The sequence below is a fragment of the Schistocerca gregaria genome, chromosome 3 (assembly GCF_023897955.1).
Source record: "Schistocerca gregaria isolate iqSchGreg1 chromosome 3, iqSchGreg1.2, whole genome shotgun sequence".
Taxonomy (NCBI): Eukaryota; Metazoa; Arthropoda; class Insecta; order Orthoptera; family Acrididae; genus Schistocerca; species Schistocerca gregaria.
This window is the reverse complement of record NC_064922.1, coordinates 369,968,484-369,995,131: the sequence shown is the minus strand read 5'-3', so window position 1 is coordinate 369,995,131 and position 26,648 is coordinate 369,968,484. Positions and strand designations below refer to the sequence as shown.

General features: G+C 44.7%; 1 protein-coding gene across 2 annotated transcripts in view; it reads right to left on the bottom strand.

The window, feature by feature from the left end:
• The window catches only part of LOC126355260 (uncharacterized), a 378,424-nt gene that overhangs the window by 126,759 nt on the left and 225,017 nt on the right, over nt 1–26,648 (bottom strand). For both annotated transcript variants that reach the window (XM_050005547.1, XM_050005548.1), the window contains exon 9: nt 25,533–25,644. In XM_050005547.1, coding sequence (XP_049861504.1) covers nt 25,533–25,644 — 112 coding nt within the window. The remainder of the gene's footprint in view (nt 1–25,532; nt 25,645–26,648) is intronic.

Here is a 26,648-nt window from a genome sequence, read left to right as displayed (position 1 = left end):
ACTTGCTGTCAAAAGTTGCTGACGGCAATGATACGTCTCTGATGTCACCGTCTGATTCACAGTCATGGGACATTTTCAACGTGCACAGGAAATCACTTTGTGTGGGAACAGACTTTCCGTAAAAATACACCGGCTGTGTCGACGACAAACCGCGGGGCATCCAGCAACGTGAGACTAGCTCAAATTCAGAGAAGAAACATTTTACAATGCTATCAGATACACTTCGAAAAAACATGTTCTCGGCCGACCGACCCACAAATACCTGCAGATTCCGAAAGAGTTTCTCTCACAACGGGGAAGAATTTCGAGAGCACCGGCCCATTTTACATGAGTGAAGGTCGTAAAAAGTACTCAGGCAAGCAAGGGAACGACACCCCATATTCCATTAGCAATAGGCCGTTACTGGTCGCTTGGAGACTCTCCGTGGCGTTGTCCAAGCCTTTGCGCGAACGTTTACCGTGATGTGAAACTTGCCACCAGCCGCCCGATGCTATCTAACATTTTACCTCCAACCAGCCGCTTCCGCATTCTCAGAAATCGGCTCATTAATAAGACGATAACACCCCAGACAGTGCGTCTGTCCCCACATAACAGTAGCACAGATAGATCACGAAATCTTAGTCAACAGAAGGAAATGATGATGATGATTAGTTTGTGGGCCGCTCAAATGCGCGGTCATCAGCGCCCGAACAGAAGGAAAGACCCCTCGCTTCTAGATACCCAGTGCAACCAGATGCCGAGGCACGCAGTATGCAATCACTGGTAACCCATCTTCATTAAAAGTCTAACAGTAATAAAACTGAAAGAGAGGGAAGCGTTCAGGACATGCCGTCTTTCAGACCCACAGTCAGTAGAGTATCTTCTCAACAAACTTCTTCGAGATGAAACCATAGATAGGCACACAGAAGAACATCTGTGCCTCAGGAAGGCGATGCAGGAAGAACACAGGGGTTACCTAGCGTAATGTCGTTTGTCTACGAGGAATCAGTGTCGGCAATTTAGAACGGTGTCTGTCCCAACAATTTAAAAAGGAAATCGCCAATGAATGTGCTTTATTATCGTCCATCAATAAGTCATTACAATTCGGAAGAGTACCCGCAGTTTGGAAAATAAGTCAGAATAGAAGCTATTAAGAAGTGTAAAGATGAGCGAGAACGAAAGAATTTACAGAAGAACGAAAGAAATTGCAGACTAGTTTACTTGTTATTGACAAGTCGATACGACTTTCGGATAGGTTAGTCACTATATGATACGATGAAACAGGTCTTAGAAATTATCGATCAGATATCTCGAAATACGCAATGGCAGCTATGATAGAAATCACACGCATTTTTGATAGGACAGGCAAACGAAAACACTTTTGTAATGAAAGTTGCGCATTGTTGTGGTTTCTCGAGTGCTGAACCGTAAAATGCTAACAAAAATATGGTCACTCTCCAATTTTTCTACAAGTAACACAAGAAATACGTTTTAGCGACCTTCACGATTTATATTTCATAAACTATACCGTTAGTAATAATTCGAAGTTTAGATTTTGCTGGCTGTGGTTGCCCTGGTTAGTACTCGTAATGTGGTAGTTATTATGGCAAGATTTTGCACTTCTTTTTTGTGTAAGAACCTTGTAATCCAAAACCGTTCTGTTACCACCGGTGTCTCGAAGCATGAAGTTGGATCTGCTAGCACAGTTTGTACAAAGCCTTACAAAGATGGTGAATGTTTCAAGTATTTATGAGAGGAACAAAATTGTAAGAGTAAATATTTGTTATATCTGACATTAGAAAAATGATATTAGATTGCAATTTGTATGAGAAACGACTGAGAAGAGGGCTTGGATATAATTTAAGAACGTTGCTGCTAGATTTTTAGGCAGCAAACGGGACCCACATTATATTTCTGTTGTAATCAGCACCCTGGGGAAAATTCAAGAGTTACGCTGTTTGATGAACCCCAAGACCGACGTTTTCATCTGTTACCTTGAATATTTTCCCTGAAAACTTCGGTGGCATTGTAAATCAAGGTAAGAACTTTCATCAAGACATGGATGGAAAGGTAGTATCGGGGCCACTGGAATACAAATGCGATGGATGCTACAGTTGGTCACTTCACAGAGATTACAACAGGTGCTTCATCAGAGAAAATCCTGTATTATGTGCTTTAAGGAGAAGAGGGAAAGGAAATATAAGCCAATCTAATATAGAGGTGTATTCTTGTTTATGCTTGAGCAAAACCGTAACAAAGCTTTGATAAATTAAAGTACTCTTAATTTCAATTACGCGTCTTTTACTACGTTTGTAGTATAGAGCGAAGTCGCATTGTGAGAAAACTGTAAAGGATAGAAAAAATTGAACCAGAGTCCAAAGAAACTATTTCGTTAATCTGTTTCGATGTCTGTGTAGACTATGATTACTGCGACGTTCGCGCTATTTATACAGCTCCGGATACTCAAATTACTCAGAGAAAGCTCTGAAGGCTATTGCTGAGATGGTGCAGTTGAACGGTTTGCTGGGTGGCATACGGTCACCAAGGAAGTCACCATTTGCTGTCCTTTAGGTTGAATTGTGGATGTGCACTCTGATATCTAACGACAGAAAACCTCGTCGAACTACTAGAAGGGCGATTACAATGGACGAAGCGTAACCTTACACTACTATCTTTATTATCTTACCTATCGATTCGCAAGCGAAGCTAGTGGAGATTGCAAATGAGGTACCCTCCCAAATGCAGTAACAGTGTGTGGACAAGACATTTCAGTGAAAAAAAAAAAAAAAAAAAGTTTGCTCGGGTCTGATTTTGCTTCTTGATGGTAAATTAAAATTCACGACTTATGTAGCCAAATCATGCCGGTTCTGCATACTACAAAATACGACCGCACGTTACGCAAGTATATCATAATATCACCTTTAAAACCTTAGCCAGCTTTGGAATGACTGTACGACATCAACAGTATGGTGTTGAGCCCAGCGCTAAGCCGCGTAATAAGACTCACTGGCGAGATATGGACATCATCGACTGAAGCACTCTTTCTGAGTCTTGGAGTATGCGCATCAACATAATTTTCAGATAAATGGTGGCATCGTAGTGGTTACGGCGTCAAGACGTAACCAAATCTACAAAATTACGAGTTCCGGAATCGCTGAGGAAGGAAGCCAAAATTCTAGAAAATGAAACAGTGGCAAAGAGAGTGGGACCAGTTTACGAAAACGGGAACAGTGTGTACTGTATTCCCAGACATCAGGGAAAAACGCACGTTATATTATTGTATTACCAGAACCTCTTACATGATGGTAACTAAATGGCATGTGAGCCAGAAGCCAAAAAATATATATGCGAGTGCAGAAAATCTTTGCTAGCTAAGTTCCACGTTAGTTTTTAAGCCTAACTATTCTGCCAAAGCGCTTCTAGCTTTTTCTCCAGAAATTTGGAAATCTGGCGGCCACAATACTGAAGAGTAAATTCGCGAAGTAACAGCGTACCTTCATTGTCTTCTTTCATAATATTTCTAGATTTCCTGACTGTTCCGATGGCATGACCCGACGTTCTCGCAGGTATATAGTAACATGTGTTGACATTTCAATCCGCGTGGTAGACGCTGAGGCTGAAAATTTGGGAATTAACATGTATCCTCATCGTGACTGTCGCTCCTAATCGCATGTCAAATGTCAAATGTTCCTGAAGTCGTCAATGTTTATCTCTCTTCTATCTCTATGAAACCGTAACAGCAAAACTGAGAATTCGAATATGGATCGCGTACATGTGTAAGGACTGAAAGATGTTAATAGAAGGAGCGAAGAGTGATAAAATTATATCCCTTATTTGGTGGTCTCGGGTCTCTTTGGATTTACGATGTGGGTTGAGGAATACAATGATTCCTTTCAGCTAGAATTTAAATTTATATCGTGCAATGGCACAAATATATGTCGAAGAAAAATGAACTAGACACTTAAATAACTATAGCATTTAATAAAGAAAACAGCTGTTAAAGTACACGACGCCCTTCGAACAATATGTGCAAGCAGAGAACCCTCTCTTCAAGAAATTAAGATTTGTATATTTGTCTTAAATGAGGCTAATCGTTTAGTGTTTGTGCGCTACTACATGGAGACACAGTAAAATGACTTACAGTAAATTAGTCCAGTGTATCTGTGGAGGTAACCTTACTAATCGATAAGAATAGGACACACAAACTCGTATTTACTCAGAAAATACTTGAAGCGGATTGCATATTCGTAAGGGACACGACCGACGTAGTCCCTTATGCCAGATGTTCTTGAGTATGGCACAATAATTAGGATCGTCGTCAAAACGGCCAAGGTGGATGATAGCGAAAGAATATACAGTTATGCTGCTGGGGCTCTAATCTCTCGAGCTAGTCGAATTATGAAAAGATTCCCAGGGGACTTAAATTTAAGAAAGTCAAAACCCAGGGGAAAATTGTTTCATTTCATATTTCATACTGAAGCCGAAGGGGTAGAGAAGGACACGGTTTCGATTCCCAGCACATTTGCAAATTTTCATCTGAAGTGGGAAGGTCTGGTACGTAGTATACCCATCCTCATGAGCCTAAATGAGGAGCTGTTTGAATGAAGGAGCTGCACACCATCAGGATTCACCCGCATGAAATATTGGCCAGAGGGATTGGAGCTATGCTGATCACATGTCCCACGATCATAGATCGCTTCCTGTACTGCCTTGTACGCACCGATCGACAGCTCTAAACAGACACAAAGTCAAATCCAGGAGTGGCATTAAATTTCAGTTCAGTTAATATAAACACATCAAAAAAAATTATGCATCACCTCGGTTCCGAGAGTTCCGGAATCTGTACAGAAAATTGGAGTACGGTTCAACATAAACATCATTTCCGCCCTTTTTATTGCCCATGGAAACCACACATTGCATGTTGTATCACCATACAGCGAGACCTTCAGAGGTGGTGATCCAGATTACTGTATACACTGGTACCTTTAATATCCAGTAGCACGTCCTCTTGCATTGATGCGTGCCTGTATTCGTCGTGGTATACGATCCACAAGTTCATCAAGGCACTGTTGGTCCAGATTGTCCCACTCCTCAACGGCGATTCGGCGTAGATCTCTCAGAGTGGTTGGTGGGTCATGTCGTCCATACGCAGCCCTTTTCAATCTATCCCAGGCATGTTCGATAGGGTGCATGTCTGGAGAACATGCTGGCCACTCTAGTCGAGCAAAGTAGTTATCCTGATTGAAGTCATGCACGAGATGTGCACGATGGGGGCGCAAATTTTCGTCCATGAAGGCGAATGCCTCGCCAATATGCTGCCGATATGGTTGCACTATAAATCGGAGGATGGTATTCAAGTATCGTACAGCCGTTACGGCACCTTCCAAGACCACCAGCGGCGTACGTCGGCCTCACATAATGCCACCCCAAAACAGCGGGTGGCCTCCACCTTTCTGCACTCGCTGGACAGTATGTCTAAGGCGTTCAGCCTGACCAGGTTGCCTCCACACACGTCTCCGACGATTGTCTGGTTGAAGGTACATACGGTGAAAAGAACGTGATGCCCATCCTCAGCGATCCATTCGGCATGTTGTTGGTCCACCTGTACCCCACTGCATGGTGTCGTGGTTGCAAAAATAGACCTCGCCATGGATGTCGGGAATGAAGTTGCGCATCATGCAGCCTATTGCGCACAGTTTGAGTCGTAACACGACGTCCTGTGGCTGCACGTAAAAGCATTATTCAACATGGTGGCGTTGCTGTCATGGTTCTTCCGAGCCATCATCTACTGCAATAGTAGCTCTTGGGCGGCCTGAGCGAGGCATGTCATCGATTGTTCCGGTCTGTCTGTATCTCCTCCATGTCCGAACAACAGCGCTTTGATTCACTACAAGATGCCTGGACGGACAATTCCCTTGTTGAGCGCCCTTCCTGGCACAAAGTAACAATGCGGACGCGATCGAACCGCGGTATTGACCTTCTAGGCACCGTTGAACTACAGACAACATGAGCCGTGCGCCTTCTTCCTGGTGGAATAACTGGAACTGAACGACTGTCGGACCCCCTCCACCTAATAGGCGTTGCTGATGCATGGTTGTTTACATTTTTGGGCGGGTTTAGTTACATCTCTGAACAGTCAAAGGGACTGTGTCTGTGATACAATATCCACAGTCAACATCTATCTTCAGCAGTTCTGGGAACCAGGGTGATGCAAAACTTTTTTTGATATGTGTATATTGCTGAGGTCCGTGAGAAAAAGAAAAGGCTCCCCATACTGCATAGTACGACTTCTCGTTCACTCTACGTGTAAACTGAACAGGAAAATGTACAACTAACAAAAGTACTAAGCATCTTCAGTCATACACTGCAAAAACGATTTGTGGACGTATACGGGGCATAAACTATAACTGTTTACAACGTGCCACAGTGGTGTTGAGGAAGTCGAGACGAACAATTATAGATAAGACAGGCGTAGTCTACCACGGAGGGAAACAATCTGAAACAGGTACATAAAAGCCACCCAAGCTACAGCGCATGCCCGCCAAGAAGGATTTTTCATATCTTCTCGTTCTCTCAGACCACTGGCTTTCACAAACATTATTGTGTTAAGCTGTGGGGCTAACGAAAGGAAAAGTGCTTTTGAAAACATCATACGAAAACCATTAAGTTTACCAACAGATCAAAATTAAATCCTTACAAACACAGTAGTAAACAGGCCAGAGAAACAAAACGATTTAATTCTCAAAAGTCACAAAATTGTGTGGTATAATTTGTACAAACTTCAATTTTACAGTTTGAAAATGCACGACTATGACGCTGGCATAAGAGGGCTGGAGGATATACAGAGATCTCGCGCGGCGCACATGCGTTTTAACTTAGGTGGGTTGATAGGCCAATTTGAGATTGTTTTCCGGCTTGACAGACCACAGGTATCCTATATCAAACTGTTCGCTTCGACTTCCCCTACACCACATGGGTATGTTGTAAATAGCTATCGTTTACACCCTGTATATGTGCTAGTGTGTGAAAGTGAAAGATATCGCGAACAGAGGATAATAGCAAGAGAAAAGATTGTCAGACACCTTCAAGATTTCCCCCACAACCGGAAATAATATTTTCCTAACATGGTAGGGGTACTCATTGGTTCGAACAGGCAGACCACAGAGGTCTATTGGAATTTTATTCATCAGTGCGTCGTGCGATAGCTCACCGAGTTCCCGATGCAACAATGGTGCCGAGGAGATGAGCGCAGCTGGAAGCTCTTGCTGTCCCAAAAGCACACAAAGTGGTTATCTTTCTGTCTTTGTAGTTGTTTCATATCCCCCCCACCCCTCCCCCTCCCGTAAAGGGAAGCGGGATGAAAGCAGCTAAGTATCTGCACTTGAGCCCTACAGGCAGTGATCACAATGAAGTTGAATAAGTTGAATGTAAAAATAAAAAACGATAGTGAAAATATTCGAATTTCATCAATAGACTTGGATAATCTTGATGGGGCGATGGGTGCCTGGAATTGCGATAGGGTTGGGATTGTAATGTTGTTGACAGTGTTAGTGTTGGAGATGCTGTGGTTGAACACGAGGTCGTTTCAGTCGGTCGATTACGGGCTCCATGTAATGTAATTATGGGGTGTAAAGAGGAGGTGGAGGTATAGGTGGAAAGTTGGAATGAGAGTGCGGATTGGGCAATGGAATTTTTTAGTGCGTATTCCGAGGTTTGAAGTAATGGAACAGGATAAAGCTGTGTTTATGAGGGGAAATGAGTGCAATAGGACAGGTATGATGCACAGGGTGAGATAGTGTTGGTATCAGACAAGGGTACCTAGATGGGTGAAAGTAAATTGGGAGTTGTTCTGGGAGTACACTGAAAAGCCAGAACGTTATGACCACTGCCCACCGCGACGCTGGATGCCGCCTGGTGGATTTGCGGACAGCTGACGCGCTATGAAGAGTAGGTAAGCGCAGCGAAAACGGAAGGGCCGAATATGGGGAAATCCATTGAGGCAAGCGATTCTGACAATGGGCACATTATTATTGAGCAAAGGCTGTGAACGAATATCTCCACAACGTTGAAAATGGTTCAAATGGCTCTGAGCACCATGGGACTTTACTTCTGAGCTCATCAGTCCCCTCGAACTTAGAATTACTTAAACCTAACTAAACTAAGAACGTCACACACATTCATGCCCGAGGCAGGATTCGAACCTGCGACCGTAGCAGTCGCGCGGTTCCAGACTGTAGCACCTAGAACCGATCGGCCACCCCGGCCGGCCGGTGAAGCTAGTCTAATGTTCATGTGCTATTATCGCGAGCATCTACGGAAAGAGATAAGACAGTGAAACTACCATTAGGTGCGGAATGGTTGGACGCCCACGAGCTTCACCGATCTTGGGGTTCGGAGGATTTTCTGGTCTGTAAAGTAGGAAAGGTTGTGATCTCTGGCATGTCTGTTGAAAGAGCACAATGCTGGTGCACGCCCAAGGGTTTCGGAGCACACCGTTCATGGTACAGTGTCGGAGCTGCGCAGTAGGCCACCCCTGTGTGTTCACGTATTGACCCAAAGGCATCGTCAGTTACTGGGCTGGGGACCATGGGGATTAAGCCGTCGATCAGTGGAAACGGGTCGGCTCTTCGAGTGAGTGACATTTTTGCTGCACTATGTCAACGGTCGTCTCCACAAACGCCGTCATCGAGGCGAACGGCGCTTGCATGGGACCTGTGGCAGTATTTGAAGACAGGTTGACAACTGCGACCACCTTCAGCCCTTCATGCTTGATGTCTTCCCCGACGTCGATGTCATCTTTCAGCAGTACAATTGTCCATGTCTCGGAGCCGGAACCATGATACAGTAGTTTCAGGAGCATTACAGTGAATTCACGTTGAGGTCTCGGCGAACAAATTTGCCTGATTTAAATCCCATCTAGGTCGCTATTGGGCTCCATCCTCGCTTACGCAAATCAGCGGCCTTTTGTTTGCGCGAATTACGCGGCCTGTGCTTAGTCATCTAATGCTACATACCTCCACAAACCTACCAAAAAACTTTCAGATCCCTGATACGCAGGATCAATGATGTATCACGTTTCAAAGACGGACAAACACGCCATTAAGCAGGTGGTCGTAATGTTTTGGCTCATCAATGTATGTGGCTGAGCCATTACAGTGAAATACTGAATTTGTTGGAGGATGTGGAGTCTGTCAAACGAAGAATAGCAGTTCCAAAATGGGTTATACCTACGGTAGTGGATGGGGGACGTAATGAATTATTTGAGTGTAGATGTAAATCGATAGTGTAGATGGGAACTGTTTATTCCGATTTACGTTACAGAAGTAGGTTGGGTGGGATGGTAGCAGTTGTTACGCGGGGGCGGAGATTTAAAAGTCGGACACTGCTCCTGGAGATGATTGGTTCCAACGTGCTAACTAGGTAATGACGTTATCTATTGTTTTCACGCGAGAATGGACCAGATAGAAACTCTACGGTCTTCTCTCTTTGGCTCAATGTGACCGAAAGTAGCAGACGTAGATCAGTCTTTGTTTGTGAAAGTAAAGTACAGATGCGATGCACATACAGCTTAAAAATGGCGAACTGAGATTTCCAACATCGATGAAGAAACTGAAGGGTAATTAGAATTTATGTTATCAAGTGCCAAAGCTAATAAAGTGATGATCACTTACTACACGACCACGATCTATTAGCACTTGGCCTCCTGTGGCCGTTATCGGAAACACCCAGCGACCTTACAGTAAAGAAGTACAGTGGTCACTAAGAAAAACTCGCAGTGTCAATGCTTTCAGGTCGGCTGTCAAGTAGCTCAGTGTGTCCTCGTGAAATATTACGATAAAAACTCACTATAAGCCGACCAAAGTGCCCTCACTGCCACGTGCAATAATATTGTCGTCAACTAATATACATGACTACGCTAGCGTTTCATCAGAATGAACCTGCCAGTAGAAATAAATGAGTACAAAGCTGAACAAATGTTTACATCTTAAGATATAGTTATTCAAATGTCTAATAGGTATTCAAATATCTACGCATTACGAAATAGGTATTCAGACACAAAATGAAAAGTCGATGAGTACTCATAACAGATTAATGTAGACAATGGAATATAATGCACTAGAAGTGACACATCCCATCGTGCGTCTTAGCACACATGCTCAGAGCCCTAGTTATTCATGAGAGGCAGCCACGGACGTGCGCTGTCTGTGCTTCCATGGAACATTTGAGAGCTGGATATCCGGTAAGTAAAGTATTCGGAAGACCAATACAGCCCATTGACAGCGAAGACAATAATTCATTTAACAAGAGAGAAAGCAACGCTTATATTTTCAGTCGGGGCAAGATGATAAGGGTTCAGCTGTAGTGGATTTGCATAAGGAAAATAACGGGACAAATTGTTCAAATGGCTCTAGACACTATGGGACTTAACATCTGAGGTCATCAATCCCCTAGACTTAGAACTACTTAAACGTATCTAACCTAAGGATATCTCACACTTCCATGCCCGAGGCAGGATTCGAACCTGCGACCGTAGCAGCCGCGTATCTCTGGACTGAAGCGCCTAGAACCGCTCGGTCACAGCGGCCGGCAAATAACGAGAGAAAATAATTTATCACGACGCTTTAGGAAAGGAGGAATTGAAATTAACGGGGGATTCAGGGCACAAGCTCTCGGTATTTAGAAAATAAGCATCGTGAAACAAACCTCTAGAAACAGAAAACCTCCCATAGACTTAAATGCTACAAGGTTCAGTAAAGGATGATCTAGCCCTTTACAGATCTTAGGTCTACCAAATCCCCTGCCAATGTTACAAGGCACAAACTGTGAAAACTGCACGCGTGGTAGAAGAGAGGGGCTCTAACGCGACACTGCATTGCGCTAGATCAACGATTCAGCCTTGGCCGACCATATTATAAAAATTACCTATATCATAGATTACAGTATCAATATGCGTAATCTTTCTCCTTCTGGGGTTGCACGACTAAAGAGCCCATTGAAACTAGGGTTCAAGATAGTCTAACAAAGGTAGTGCGGCCTGCGATTGAGTTAGGCGTGGAACCCTGTACTAAGTTTAGAAAAAACAAAGCTTTTGCATACGTTGAGGTCTCCATCCGATGATAATAGCGTACAGACTGGGGACTGTAGTTAGCAGCTAGATGTTGTCGCCCCCACCACCACCATTACCGACAGAGGCAGCTGCATGGACAGCGACAGGGGCGGACTGATGGAAGGGTTAAAGGCCAACGTATGTATGACGCCAACGCAAGCAGAGCAGGGAACACCAGGAACCACCTGAAGAGGGCAACAAGACTGCCGAAATACCAAGGAGAAGTTACAAGAGCCAGGCGGATACCTGATAATTCTACAAATCATAACATTGCTTTAAGTCTCCTGGGTGAACGGAAGACTGCTTTGTTTCTATGACAGCTTAGAACTCTACCAATGTTACTAGTTACAGCAATAAAAAATAGAAGTTGCGCTTTGGTCCTTTTGCCTTTGTTGAAGAGCACTCTGTTTTGGTTTCGTAGACAGCATTGGCCTAATATCATGGGCAGAATAGCCATTCCTTCGAAACAGCGTTGTCAGATGATTTATCTCGGAGCCTTAGTGGCTTGACCGAAGTACTCCTGGCACTGCACCTTAAGGTGTTCAGCATATCTGTCTTCTGAACTGGATGATGAAACATATGTCCATTGAGATACAGACCGTATGAGAATGGCCGAGTCGTCTATCTAATTCGGTTTGACCAAGATATCTCCAATATATGTCTCATGTTTGGATTTTTGCCCATGTGGTCAGTGAACTGCTGCAACCCCTCACCGCCATGACCAGATTAAAAATATATTGACATATCTAAAGAAGCAGGTTGGATGGTGGGGAGTACAAAAATTAGCTATGGCTTGAGACAGTGCCGAAATCATGGCTGTTCTAATTTACATCATAAAAAACGCATGGTCGTCAAGGTGTGTCAAAACGATATTAACATTTCAGGGGAGTAACAAGTGTCCAATAATTTTAATGTATCTTCTACTGGTACTATCATAAAAGGGCTATGACTTCGCTTGGCCCTATTCGCATTTGTTCTTAATATGATGTCTATAGTGGCTGAATGTGGGTGCCAATAATCTAATTAGATACTTCTTCATACTGTTTGTTGAGAGCCAATAGCACTAAATATACACCTTTGTGTATTTTAAGCAGATCCTTGATGGGCAACGTGCTCATGGCCTCAGATTTTCCAAAGTTTCTCAGAGAGGTCAGATCTATATCGCAGCTTCCCTGCCTTCCGACTAAGCGCTGATCTTGGTTTCCATTTAAGAACTAAGTGTTTGCTTTCTTTGACTAACAGATACACCTTTCTACGGTTATATCACTGAGAATAGCTGTAGAAATGCCCTTGTCGCCCAACAAGAGAACTAACTCTTCAGCTTCTCCAACAACCAGTGGAAATTGAACTGTATGATAACGTCAAGAGAGACACTGGAAATTCCTGGAAGCGTGCACGTGCATAAAGCAAAAACACAAGGGAAGACGTCTCATAATTTATTGCCTATGTAAGTGGTGGCGCTGAAAGCAAAGAAGATGAAGTAAATATTCCTGAATTCCAGTCAAGAACAACTGCCAAGATGAGAAACAGAAATATATCTCCTCGGTGTAGCAAAGCAGCTTAAATCACTTAATAAAAGCAAGGCTTCTGGTACAGATTGTATACCAGTCAGGTTCCTCTCAGAGTATGCTGACACAATAGCTCCATATTTAGCAATTATATACAACCGCTCGCTCACAGAAAGGTCCGTACCTAAAGACTGGAAAATTGCTCAAGCCACACCAATACCCAAAAAGGAAAGTAGGAGTAATCCGTCGAATTACAGGCCCATATCACTAACGTCGATTTGCAGTAGGGTTTTGGAACATATACTGTATTCGAATGTTATGAAGTACCTCGAAGAAAATGATTTATTGACACATATTCAGCTCGGATTCAGAAAATATCGTTCTTGCGAAACACAACTAGCTCTTTGTACTCATGAAGTAATGAGTGCTATAGAGAGGGGATGTCAAATTGATTCCATATCTTTAGATTTCCAGAAAGCGGAAGCCTTATGCCACAACCGTACGCCGATTTGCGGGGGAGGAATGTGGTGTCACCGCCAGACACCACACTTGCTAGGTGCTAGCCTTTAAATCGGCCGCGGTCCGGTAGTATACGTCGGACCCGCGTGTCGCCACTATCACTGATTGCAGATAGAGCGCCGCCACGCGGCAGGTCTAGAGAGACTTCCTAGCACTCGCGCCAGTTGTACAGTTCACTGACTAAATCCGCTCTCATTTGCCGAGGCGATATTTAGCATAGCCTTCAGCTACGTTATTTGCTACGACCTAGCAAGGCGCCATTCTCAGTTATTATAGATATTGTGAATCATGTACCATAAAGAGCGACGTTCGTCACCAATGGATTAAAGTTAAGTATTCCACCAGCTACGTCCGTTTTTCTGAAGTCTAATTTCCTTGTCCTGTTCCAGACCTCACGCCAGCCTGCCTGAGCTAAATCGCGTGCCTTTCGGCCTCCTTTAGTAAGACGGTGTTGGCTCTCCTGCCAACCACAACATTGGCGACGAGGCACAACCGCGTTCTTATCAATATTGCCCTGATTTACTTGTGTAATGGCTCCGCGACAATCTCCAGATGTACTGTCCGAATTTTATCGCTTACAGAATCAGCATACGCAGGCCTTACTGGTTGCCCTTGGACAGCTCGTCCAGGGCCAACGTGCGATGCAAAACGATGCGGCAGCAGCCGTTTCACTGCTAACGCAGGCACAACACACTGTTGCACCCACTTTTCGACCTTTTGATGCTGCACTGGAAAGCTGGACGGAGTGGTCACGCCAATTTGGATTCCATCTCGCAGCCTACAGAATTCAAGGTAACGAGCGGCAGCCTTTTCTCCTTTCGTCCGTCGGGGTACAAACGTACCGTGTGATAGTCAAATTATTTCCCCGACGCGACGTAGCAACTCTGTCCTACGAAGAAATTTTGTCTGCATTAGATGCATATTTCAAAGAATCAGGCAATGTAGTTGCGAAAAGGTATAACTTCTTTCGTACAAAACGTACGGCAGGTCAGACTAATCGGGAGTGGGTTGCAACCTTGCAAGGCCTCACTAGGGATTGTGCTTTTGAGTGTCAATGTGGACTCCCTTATTCAGATACTATGGTACGTGATGCAATTGCACTGAACGTTTCTGATGTTCGTATAAGGGAACAGATTTTGAAACTAGTAAATCCCTCCCTTCAACAAGTGATGGACATATTGGATCGGCACGACACACTTGACTTTGCTGAGGAATCATTTGAAACTTCGCCAGCATTGTGTCAGGCTCTCAGCTACGTGTGCCGCGCAGGCAAGCAAATGCAGTGATCAAATCATGCCCGCGGTGTGCTACTAAACATTCGCGTGAGAATTGCCCGTCACGCCAAGCTATTTGCTTTTATTGTAATAAAAAATGACATGTTCAGAGTGTTTGCCAGAAAAAGCTCATATCGGAAGCTCAATGCCGTTCCGGGCCCTTTGCTTCGCGCCGGAATCGGATTCGAACCAAGGATACTCAGGCTCGCGAAACTTCGCCCATGGAAATTCATGTAGTTCATTCCACTCCGCCCAGTGCCTCTCTCTCTAACAGTGACTGTGTTCGTCCCAAAAATAGTGTGCGTCGATATCGCCGGAATTCCCGTCAGGTCGCAGGTGATTATGTACCAGTGTCAGTTCACGTTGCACGAGACAGGCGCTCTTGTCGTCAGCAGGACAGTAAACGTTTTGTAGACTTGGACATTAACGGCAAAGTGATACCATTCCAGCTCGATACCGGAGCTGCATTTTCACTGATCAATCAAGACACTTACAAACTGCTGGGCACACCTCCGTTGCGTGCCGCAAATGTTAAGTTAACTAGCTATTCCGGACAAGAGATCCCTGTGTTAGGACAGTGCAGCCTTCTTGCAACATACAAAGGACAAACAAAACTTGTGTCATTTTACGTCCTTCGTTCTTCTTCTGCAGTGAACTTGTTTGGTTTAACTTGTCTATAGTAAATCAGGTCCTATCAGTGAACCAGACTGTGCCTTCAGACAGTGTTTCTCGTCTATGAGAAGAATTTACAGACATTTTTGCACCAGGCCTCGGCTGCGCTAAGAGCTATAACGCACATTTGGAACTCAAAGTAAACGCGCAACCGAAATTTTTCAGAGCGCGCAATGTTCCCCACGCATTACGTGATGAGGTCGCAAAAACATCAGACGATTTGGAATCACAACGTGTGATTGAACGTGTGCAGGCTTCTCTCTGGGCATCACCCTTAGTAATTTTGCCAAAACCTTCCGGAAACTTGAGACTTTGTGTGGACTTCAAGGCAACAGTGAATCCACAACTAGTGATTGCAACTTTTCCTTTACCCCTCCCGAAGATCTTTTTGACAAACTGTGCCCGGGTAAATATTTTTCGAAGTTGGACCTCGCAGATGCGTATTTGCAAATACCGGTGGACGAAGAATCCCAGCGCGTTTTGGTGGTTAACACGCATCTTGTATCAATTCAAACGACTGCCATTCGGGTGTGCATCCGCCCCTGCATCGTTTCAGCAATATCTACAAACTGTTTGTGCGTCTGTCCCTACAGCAGCAAATTATCTGGACGATGTTGTGATCACCGTAAAGACGGAATAAGAACATTTGGCCAATCTCAGAACATTATTTCAGGTCTCGTGACAAAATGGTCTTCGCTTGCGGAAGGACAAATGTGTGTTTTTTGCTCGGGACTTGCCATACTTGGGCCATGTAATCAATGCCCAAGGCATACATCCCAGTCCCACGCACCTTCGTGCCATACAAGACTAGCCGTCGCCGCAGAATTTGAAGCAGCTACAGAGTGTGCTGGGAAAAATCACTATTATCATAAATATGTGACGCATGCCTCTTCCATTTCAGCTATGCTTCATCGCTTACGCCGTAAGGGTGTTCCGTTCGTCTGGACGACGGAATGCGAACGCGCCTTTCGCCAGTTGAAATCGGCGTTGCTTTCCAATACTTGCCTTACGCCATTCGATCTCCAGAAGCCCATTTTGTTGATGGTGGAAGCATCGGATTTCGGGGTCGGTGCTGTGCTTGCGCAAAAAGATGGATCGCACGATCGCCATATTGCCTTTGCGTCCAAATTGCTCTCGTCTGCTCAAAGAAATTATTCACAGATCGAGAAAGAAACATTGGCTCTCGTATTTGGTGTTACAAAGTTTCATGATTTCTTGTATGGTCGTCACTTTACCATAATCACAGACCACAAACCTTTGATATCGTTTTTTCATCCGACCAAGCCTGTACCTCCACGTACAGCGCAGAAATTCATTCGCTGATCTATTTTCCTCTCGCAGTACCGCTACGATATCTTGTATCGGTCCGCTGCTAAGCACGGAAACGCCGACGCGTTGTCCCGCTTGCCTGTTGCTGAGGATAGGACATTCGATTCCTCCGAACTTGCTTGCATGTTCATTGATTCGGAAACCGATGACGTGGTCGAATCGTTTCCGATTGATTTTCGTCGTGTAGCTATAGCCACAGCTGCCGACCCTGTCCTTGCTTCCGTTCTGCGTTTTGTTGCTACGCAATGGCCCTTGTCAAAGTCACGGATCGGGAACCCGTTGGCTCTTTGCGGTATAGTGAGAACGAAACAACTTGCTCGTCAACTGTACTTGGTTCGGAATCGATGCCGCGATTACGAATATGTGCTCTTCTTGCATGGTGTGTGCCAAACAACAATCAGCGCCACCACGAAAATTCTTTGCATGGCCCAAAGCCACTTCCCCTTGGCAACGCTTACGCAACGCTGGTCCATTCTGGAATGCTCGATGGTTGGTTGTGGTAGATTCATTCAGCAATTTTCCTTTTGTTGTCGGGATGTCTTCCACGACGTCATCTGCCACCAACCAAGCGTTATCTGCTATCTTTTGCATTGAAGGTCTTCCACAGACTATTGTTTCCGACAATGGCCCACAATTCATGTCCGCAGAATTTCAGTCATTCTGCTAGGCCAATGGTATTCAACATCTGACGTCCGCGCCGTTTTCGCCACAGTCAAACGGTGCCGCTGAACGATTGGTCAGGACTTTCAAGCCACAGATGTTGAAGCTGAAAGAGTCACATTCTCGGGAGGAGGCGTTATTGCTCTTTTTGTCTTCGTATCGCTCTCAGCCCAGAGATGGTCACTCGCTGGCTGAGTTGCTCCACGGTCGTGATCATCGAACCTTGATGTCTTTGCTCCATCCGCCGCATCAGGTTCCTGTGCAGCGGCAGACACCTGCTTTTGCTCCAGGCGACGTTGTCTACTATCGCCACTACCGCGGTTCACGGCGTTGGCTCGAAGGGCGCATTCTTCGCTGCCTCGGCAGCGCCATGTATCTGGTTTTGGGGGCCTCTGGTGAGGTGCGCCTCTGTCGTCCCACGGGATCTGCCGCTCGCCGTCTGCTTTCAGCGACGGTGCCGTCCTGGGGACCCATCTTCTGGCTCGCCTCAGCCCCAGGTCGCTGCCTTCCCTTTTCCCCATGGTGACGCGCAGCCGCCACCGCCGCCGCCGCCGCCTGTTCTCCCGCCGGCGCCGCCCGCAGTGGACGCGCCGCTGCAGCCGCCGGGCGCCTCCCTGGGTCACGCGCCGCCGATCGCTTCCCATGACCAGTTGTCATCCGACATGGAACTCTTGCCCGCTCCGGACCATATGTCGTCTTCGCCCGTCGGGTGCCCCGGCCCGATGGAGGTCGACCCTTCGGCCCCTCCTGTCTCTCTACGGGTGCATGCGCCGCATGTTGGCGTGCATCCTGGAGCAGGTTTTCAGGCGTTTCCTAGCTCCCCGCTGTCCGAATGGCAGGGTGCGGGTGGCGCAGCCTCGCCTGTTGTTAGGCTCCCCACCTCGTCGCATACGTCAACATGGGGTCCTCCCCACGGCGGGCGGAAGCCTTATACCACAACCGTACGCCGATTTGCGGGGGTGGAATGTGTTGTCACTGCCAGACACCACACTTGCTAGGTGGTAGCCTTTAAATCGGCCGCGGTCCGTTAGAATACGTCGGACCCGCGTGTCGCCACTATCAGTGATTGCAGACCGAGCGCCGCCACACGACAGGTCTAGAGAGACTTCTTAGCACTGGCCCCAGTTGTACAGCCGACTTTGCTAGCGATGGTTCACTGACAAAATACGCTCTCATTTGCCGAGACGATAGTTAGCATAGCCTTTAGCTACGTTATTTGCTACGACCTAGCAAGGCACCATTATCAGTTACTATTGATATTGTAAATCATGTGCAGTCAAGACCGACGTTCATCCTTAATGGATTAAAGTTAAGTATTCCACCAGCTACGTCCGTTTTTCTGAAGTCTATTTTCCTTGTCCTGTTCCAGACCTCACGCCAGCCTGCGTGAGCTAAATCGCGTGCCTTTCGGCCTCCTTTAGTAAGACGGTGTTGGCTCTCCTGCCAACCACAACACTTTCCACACCGTTCCTCACAAGCGTATTCTCACCAAACTGCGTGCCTATGAAATATCGCCTCAGTTGTGTGACTTGATTCGTGGTTTCCTGTCATAACGATCACAGTTCGTAGTAATAGACGGAAAGTCATCGAGTAAAACAGAAAGAATATCCGGCGTTCCGCAAGGAAGTGGTATACGCCTTCTATTGTTCCTGATCTATATGAACTACATAGGAGACAATCTCAGTAGCTGTCTTAGATTGTTGGAAGATGATGCTGTCATTTACCGTCTTGTAAATACATCAAATGACCAGAACGAACTGCAAAATGATTTGGATAAGATATCTGTATGATGTGAAAAGTGGCAGTTGGCCTTAAATAAAGAAACGTGTGAAGTTATTCACGTGAGTACTAAAAGAAATACGCTAAATTTCGATTACGCGGTAAGACACACAAATCCGAAGGCTGTAAATTCAACTAAAGACTTAGGGATTACTATTACAAATACCCTAAATTGGAACGATCACATAGATAATGTTGTGCAGTGTGGGATCCGCATCAGATGGGACTGACGGATGACATCCAAAAAGAACAAAGAAGGGCAGCTCGTTTTGTATTATAGTGAAGTAGGGGAGATGGTGCCACAGACATGATACGTGAATTGGAGTGGCAATCATTAAAACAAAAGCGGTTTTCGTTGCGACGGGATCTTCTCAAGAAATTTCAATCATCAGTCTTCTCCTCCGGTTGCGAAAACATTCTATTGGCATCCACCTACATCAGGAGAAACGATCATCACGATAAAATAAGAGAAATCAGGGCTCGCATAAAATAAAGTTAGGTGCTCGTTTTTCCCGCCCGCCGTTCGAGAATGGAACGGTAGAGAGACAGCTTGAAGGTGTTTCATTGAACCCTCTGCAAGGAACTTTATTGTGAATAGCAGAGTAATCACGTAGACGTAGATGTAGATGTGGACAGCAATTAATAAACGTAATGTATAGTCATAGAGTGCGTCACCTCATCATGAGCCGTCTCCGTGACATGATCTAGCCAGTGAGATTCCGCCTTCTGGGTATGAAAACTGGAGCCTCGCCAATTTCACGAAAGTCAGCTCCTGAAGACGATGAGGGAGGCAATCATCGAAAGCTTAAAATTTTATCCAAATCTGATATGACAAGTTAACAGAGAACATTTTATCTCAAGAGGAAGTATTTTCAAGGCTGCGTGACTTATTTAGTTATTTATTATATTTTAAGAAAGAGAAGATGTTGTTCTCTCTAAGGAAAGCACTTCGTTCCAATACCATTCCAATACACTCGGATGTTAAAGGCTGACAAGTCAGCCCATAGACGGAATTAATGGTAAGGGAAAGGCGAGACTGTAAGGAAACGACAGATACCTATTTCAAAAAATAAAATTAAAATTGAATTAAAACGGCATGTACAGTTTCAGACTCCAAATCCAAGCGTCCGTGTTCGGTCCGCAGAGGTTCCTAGGATATTTTTTTGCATCTTATCCTTTCTTTCCCCTCTTGCAATGCTTATTGATGTAAAAAATGCCGAGTTTCATCCTGGTTCCGGACCCACGTTGAACGGTATGTTTCCCCATGTTTCGGGAAAGGCATTTTTTTCGCCCGAGTTAAGATTTATTTCAGACCAGTCTGCTTTAATATAATGCGATTTCCTATCCCTACTGTTCCACAAACATGTTCTTGTTGCTGTGGTCTTCAGTCCAGAGACTGGTTTTGATGCAGCTCTCCATGCTACTCTATCCAGTGCAAACTTCATCTCACAGTACCTACTGCAACCTACATCCTTCTGAATCTGCTTGGTGTATTCATCTCTTGGTCTCCCTCTCTACGATTTTTACCCTCCACGCTGCCCTCCAGTACTAAATTGGTGATCCGTTGATGCCTCAAAATATGTCCCACTTACCTATTCCTTCTTCTGGTCAAATTAGGCCACAAATTTCTCTTCTCCCCAATTCTATTCAATACCTCCTCATCAGTTATGTGATCTACCCGTTGAATCTTCAGCATTCACCTGTAGCACCACATTTCGAAAGCTTCTATTCTCTTCTTGTTCAAACTATATATCGTCCATGTTTTACTTCCATGCATGGCTACGCTCCATACAAATACTTTCAGAAACGACTTCGTGACATTTAAATCTATGGTCGATGTTAACAAATTTCTGTTCTTCAAAAACGCTTTCCGTGCCATTGCCAGTCTGTATTTTATATCCTCTCTACTTCGACCATCTTCAGGTACTTTGCTCCCCAAATAGCAAAACTCATTTACTACTTTAAGTGTCTCAGTTCCTAATCTAATTCCATCAGCATCATCCTACTTCATTCGACTACATTCCATTACCTTGTCATTCCGTTCAACTACTTTTCCAGGTCCTTTACTGTCTCTGACAGAATTGCAATTTCATCAGCGAACCTCAAAGTTTTTATTTCTTCTCCATGGATTTTAATTCCTACTCCGAATTTATCTCTTGTTTCCTATACTGCTTACTCAGTACACAGATTCAATAACATCGGGGATAGGCTGTAACCCTGTCTCTCTCCCTTCCCAACCACTGCTTCCCCTTCATGCCCCTCGACTCTTATAAGTGCCATCTGGTTTCTGTACAAATTGTAAATAGCCTTTCGCTCCCTGTATTTTACCCCTGCCATCTTCAGAATTTGAAAGAGAGTATTCCAGTCAACATTGTTAAAAGCTTTCTGTACATCTACAAATCCTAGAAACGTGGGTTTGCCTTTCCGTAATCTATCTTCTAAGATAAGTCGTAAGGTCAGTATTGCCTCACGTGTTCCAATATTTCTACGGAATCCAAACTGATCTTCCCCGGGGTCGGCTTCTACCAGTTTTCCGAACTGATAGTTCGGTAGTTTTCGCATCTGTCAACGCCCTTTTTCTTTGGGATTGGAATTATTATACTCTTCATGAAATCTGAGGGTATTTCGCCTGTCTCATACATCTTACTCACCAGATGGTAGAGTTTTGTCAGGGATGGCTCTCCCAAGGCTGTCAGTAGTTCTAATGGAATGTTGTCCACTCCCGGAGTCTTGTTTCAACTTAGGTCTTTCAGTGCTCAGTCAAACTCTTCACGCCATGTCATCCCTCCCATTTCATCTTCATCTACATCCTCTTCCATTTCCATAATATTGTTCTCAAGTACTTCTCCCATGTATAGAGTCTCTATATACTCCTTCCACCTTTTTGCTTTCCCTTCTTTGCTTAGAACTGGGTTTCCATCTGAGTTCTTGATATTCATACAATTGGTTCTCTTTCCTCCAAAGGTCCCTTTAATTTTCCTGTAGGCAGTATCTGTCTTACCCCTAGTGAGATTTGCCTCTACGTTCTTGCATTTGTACTCTAGCCATCCCTGCTTAGCCATTTTGCACTACCTGTCAATCTCATTTTTGAGACGTTTGTATTCCTTTTTGCCTGCTACATTCACTGCATTTTTGTATTTTCTCCTTTCATCAATTAAATTCAATGTGTCTTATGTTACTCAAGGCTTTCTACTAGCCCTCGTCTTGTTACCTACTTGATTCTCTGCTACCTTCACCATTTCATCCCTGAAAGCTACCCATTCTTCTTTTACTGTATTTCTTTCCCCCATTCCTGTCAATCGTTCTCTAATGCTCTCCCTGAAACTCTCTACAAACTCTGGTTCTGTCAGTTTTTCCAGGTCCCATCTCCTTAAATTCCCACCTTTTTGCAGTTTCTTCAGTTTTAATCTATAGTTCATATCCAATAGATTGTGGTCAGAGTCCACATCTGCCCCTGGAAATGTCTTACAGTTTAAAACCTGGTTCCTAAATCTCTGTCTTATCATTATATAATCTATCTGAAACCTGTCAATATCTCCAGGCTTCTTCCATGTATACAACTTTCTTTCATGATTCTTGAACCAAGTGTTACCATTTGAAACTAGAATGGTGTCAAGCGAGAGCTCATTCAAGGGCAGGGTGGAGGTCTGTTGTGTACGAGGTGCTACAGTAAAGTAATGACACTGATGTGAAAAAAATGTTGCTTACCGTTTTAGTCAAGTTTAGTGTTGTCTCCTTCAAACTACACTACTGACCACTAAAATTTCTACACCAAGAAGAAATGTAGTTCATAAACGGGTATTCACTGGACAAATATATTATACTAGAACTGACATGTGATTATATTTTCACGCAATTTGGTTGCATAGATCCTGAGAAATCAGTACCCAGAACAACCACCTCTGGCCGTAATAACGGCCTTGATACGCCTGGGCATTGAGTCAAACAGAGCTTGGATGGCGTGTACAGGTACAGCTGCCCATGCGGCTTCAACACGATACCACAGTTCATCAAGAGTAGTGACTGGCGTATTGTGACGAGCCAGTTGCTCGGTCACCATTGACTAGACGTTTTCAATTGGTGAGAGATCTGGAGAATGTGCTGGCCAGGGCAGCAGTCGAACATTTTCTGTATCCAGAAAGGCCCGTACATGACCTGCAACATGCGGTCGTGCATTATCCTGCTGAAATGTAGGATTTCGCAGGGATCGAATGAAGAGTAGAGCCACGGGTCGTAACATGTCTGAAATGTAACGTCCACTGTTCAAAGTGGCGTCAGTGCGAACAAGAGGTGACCGAGACGTGTAACCAATGGCACCCCATACCATCACGCCGGATGATACGCCAGTATGGCGACGACGATACACGCTTCCAATGTGCGTTCGCCGCGATGTGGCCAAACACGGGTGCGACCATCATGATGTAAACAGAACCTGGATTCATCCGAAAAAAAAAAAATGGTTCAAATGACTATGAGCACTATGGGACTTAACTTTTGAGGTCATCAGTACTCTAGAACTTAGAACTACTTAAACGTAACTAACCTAAGGACAACACATATATCCATGCCCGAGGCAGGATTAGAACCTGAAACCGTCCAAAAAAATGACGTTTTGCCATCCTTTACCCAGGTTAGTCGTTGAGTATACCATCACAGGCGCTCTTGTCTGTAATGCAGCGTCAAGGGTAACCGCAGCCATGGCCTCGGAGCTGATAGTCCATGCTGCTGGAAACGTCGTCGAACTGTTCGTGCAGATGGTTGTTGTCTTGCAAACGTCCCCATCTGTTGACTCAGGGATCGAGACGTGGCTGCACGATCCGTTACAGCCGTGCGGATAAGATGCTTGTAATCTCAACTGCTAGTGGTACGAGGCCGTTGGGAGCCAGCACGGCGTTCTGTATTACCCTCCCGAACCCACCGATTCCATATTCTGGTAACAGTCATTGGATCTCGACCATCGCGAGCAGCAATGTCGCGATACGATAAACCGCAATCGCGAAAGGCTACAATCCGACCTTTATCAAAGTCGGAAACGTGATGGTTAGCATTTCTCCCACTTACACGAGGCATCACAACAACGTTTCGCCGGCCGGGGTGGCCGAGCGGTTCTAGGCGCTACGGTCGCAGGTTCGAATCCTGCCTCTGGCATGGACGTGTGTGATGTCCTTAGATTAGTTAGGTTTAAGTAGTTCTAAGTTCTAGGATACTGATGACCTCAGAAGTTAAGTCCCATAGCGCTCAGAGCCATTTGAACCATTTTTGAACAACAACGTTTCACCAGGCAACGCCGGTCAACTGCTGTCTGTGTATGAGAACTAGGTTGGAAACTTTCCTCATGTCAGCACGTTGTAGGTGTCGCCACCGACGCCAACTTTGTATGAATGCTCTGAAAAGCTAATCATTTGCATATCACAGCATCTTCTTCCTGTCGCTTAAATTTCGCGTCTGTAGCACGTCATCTTCGTAGTGTAGCAATTAATGGCCAGTAGTGTAGTTCACTTCTGATTGCACACACTTTTTCCAGCGCTTCTGCTATTGATGGTAGCATTTCTGGAACTCATCTTCTGTAATATCCTGCAAGACTATCATCACAGCTTGTTGAACATCTTGTGCTGTTTGAAAACCGTGTCCCTCTACCGCCGTTTTAACTCTTGGAAATAAAAAAAATGTCGCACAGAGCGATATCTGGTGAATAAGGCGGCTGCGGTAGTACTGAAATTTGTTTTGATGTTAATAATTGCTGTGCTGACAGAGTAGTATGGGATGGCGCATTCTCATACCAAGATTTTAAGTTGTTGTTAGATGAACCGCTTCTCGATTGGTGTTCAGTTCATCTGCAACCATTTTCACAGATAATCTTCGATCAGATCGTACGAGTTCACGCACCCTGGCCAAGTTGACATACATCACCCGTGAGATTGATGGTCGTCCACAGCGGTCTTCATCTTCAACATTCGTCCTGCCTTCACTAAAAGTTTTATGCCAACGAAAAACTTTAGCGCTTGACATAACCTCCTCTCCAAAAGCCTTCTGAATCTTACCGTAAGTTATCGCGTTTTCACCCAATTCAACGCAAAAAGAAATCGCGTACAGTGTCGACATGTTGCATTGGGCTGCTCGATTACCAGATCTGTCTCCAATCGAACACACATTGGACATCATCGGACGGGAACCCCAGCGTCATCCACAAACAGTAATTACCGTCCCTGTATTGACCGACCAAGTGCAATAGGCATAGAGCACGTCTACATGCTTGCATTCAAAATTCTGGCGGCTACCACCGGTTATTAACGTACCAGCATTTCACATTTACAGTGGCTTATCTCGTGCTTAAATAAACCTGTGATCTTTCAATGATAATCTCTTAAATGTATTACCGAAATTTTATTACTCTACATTTATTATTTTTTGGTGTTGTGATTTTTTTCGTCATTGTATTTTACTATTTGGCACCAGTAATTTGTGATGTATTTCATGCTGTTTGTCGCCTTAAGTTTTATATCGCCATGTAAGCCGTTATAAATTCTTCAGAGAGCAGATAATGTTCTGCGAACCGAAACCAGTTAAAATAAAGAAGCAGCTCTTTGCTGTGTACTACAACATTTAGTACTTGCGAGCTGTGGGGCATTACCGGGAAAAAATGACAGATTACAGCTGAGTACGGCTCATAGAATTAAGTAATGCAGCAATGCGTGTCATGCTCACCTTTATCGACAAGGTTGTCGGCCACTTTCTCATCGGCACCTATGTCCTGCAGCAGCTGGCGGTGCGACAGCTCATCCGGATGCTGGAGGTAGTACTCTGGCGTGTGGCCGTCCTGAAAAACAGAATGAAAAATTGTAATGTATGATTTGAAAGCCTACAGAAACGACTATTCGGAGTAGTAACTATACAGTTTTTATACGAGGCATATTCAGAGAAAGGGCCGTTCGCCTGTGTTTAAATGTTGGTAGCTCTGAACAAAGTTGCACGAATCCAGTGCTATTTTTTGATTGTTTACGAAGCTACAGTAAGTCATGGTTTAGATGCAGTAATTTTTTGATAGCAACAATAAGCAAACGACAATGGCTTCGGAGGCCGTTGTTCCATCAGCTGCAAGGTGTGCAGTGACATGCTAGTTCCCTGTCTGTGCTTATTTCTGAACATAAATATTATACGGTCACTTAATTCGAGGAAAAGTCTAACTTTTTGTAGAACAAATCATAAAATGTGGTGCTCGAACGTAATTTGTTTATAAAAGCCACCTCTATATCCGACATTTGGTTCGAGTATTACGCGATTTTTTATCGAGCAGAGTATCAGAATTCGGGGTTCCGAGCGGCAGTCATGTCTGACCATTGTTATGCAGGGTGACACAAGGAGAATATCAAGAAACCCGTTGTGCTCAAGTTTCAGGCATTGAGCACGTAATGTAATTGGAGGTGCGAATAGTAAATTTTCTGATGTCGCACCTTTCATTGCATCGACAGTTTCAACAGTTTTTGTTGGGAATGAACGAAGAGAATGGAGACGTTCGGGGCTGCTTAAGGCCCAAGTGACACATGCACCAAGCTGACACGGGCGCCAGAGGCACCCCTAATGCAGAATTTGTACACAGGGTGTATCGTAATTAATAGCGACAAGGACCCAATTCCACGCTAACGAGACTTTTATCTATTTTTAAAGGTTTACAAGGAGACCAAGGAACGGCAGATAATGATGAGGACGGGAGCGAAGAGGCGCCAAATAATATCATGGTAGTGTGGACAAATGTTCTCGAACCAAACCTGGAGACGTTATGTATAAGTGCGAATTACCTTGATTAAGTCGAGGGGCATGTAT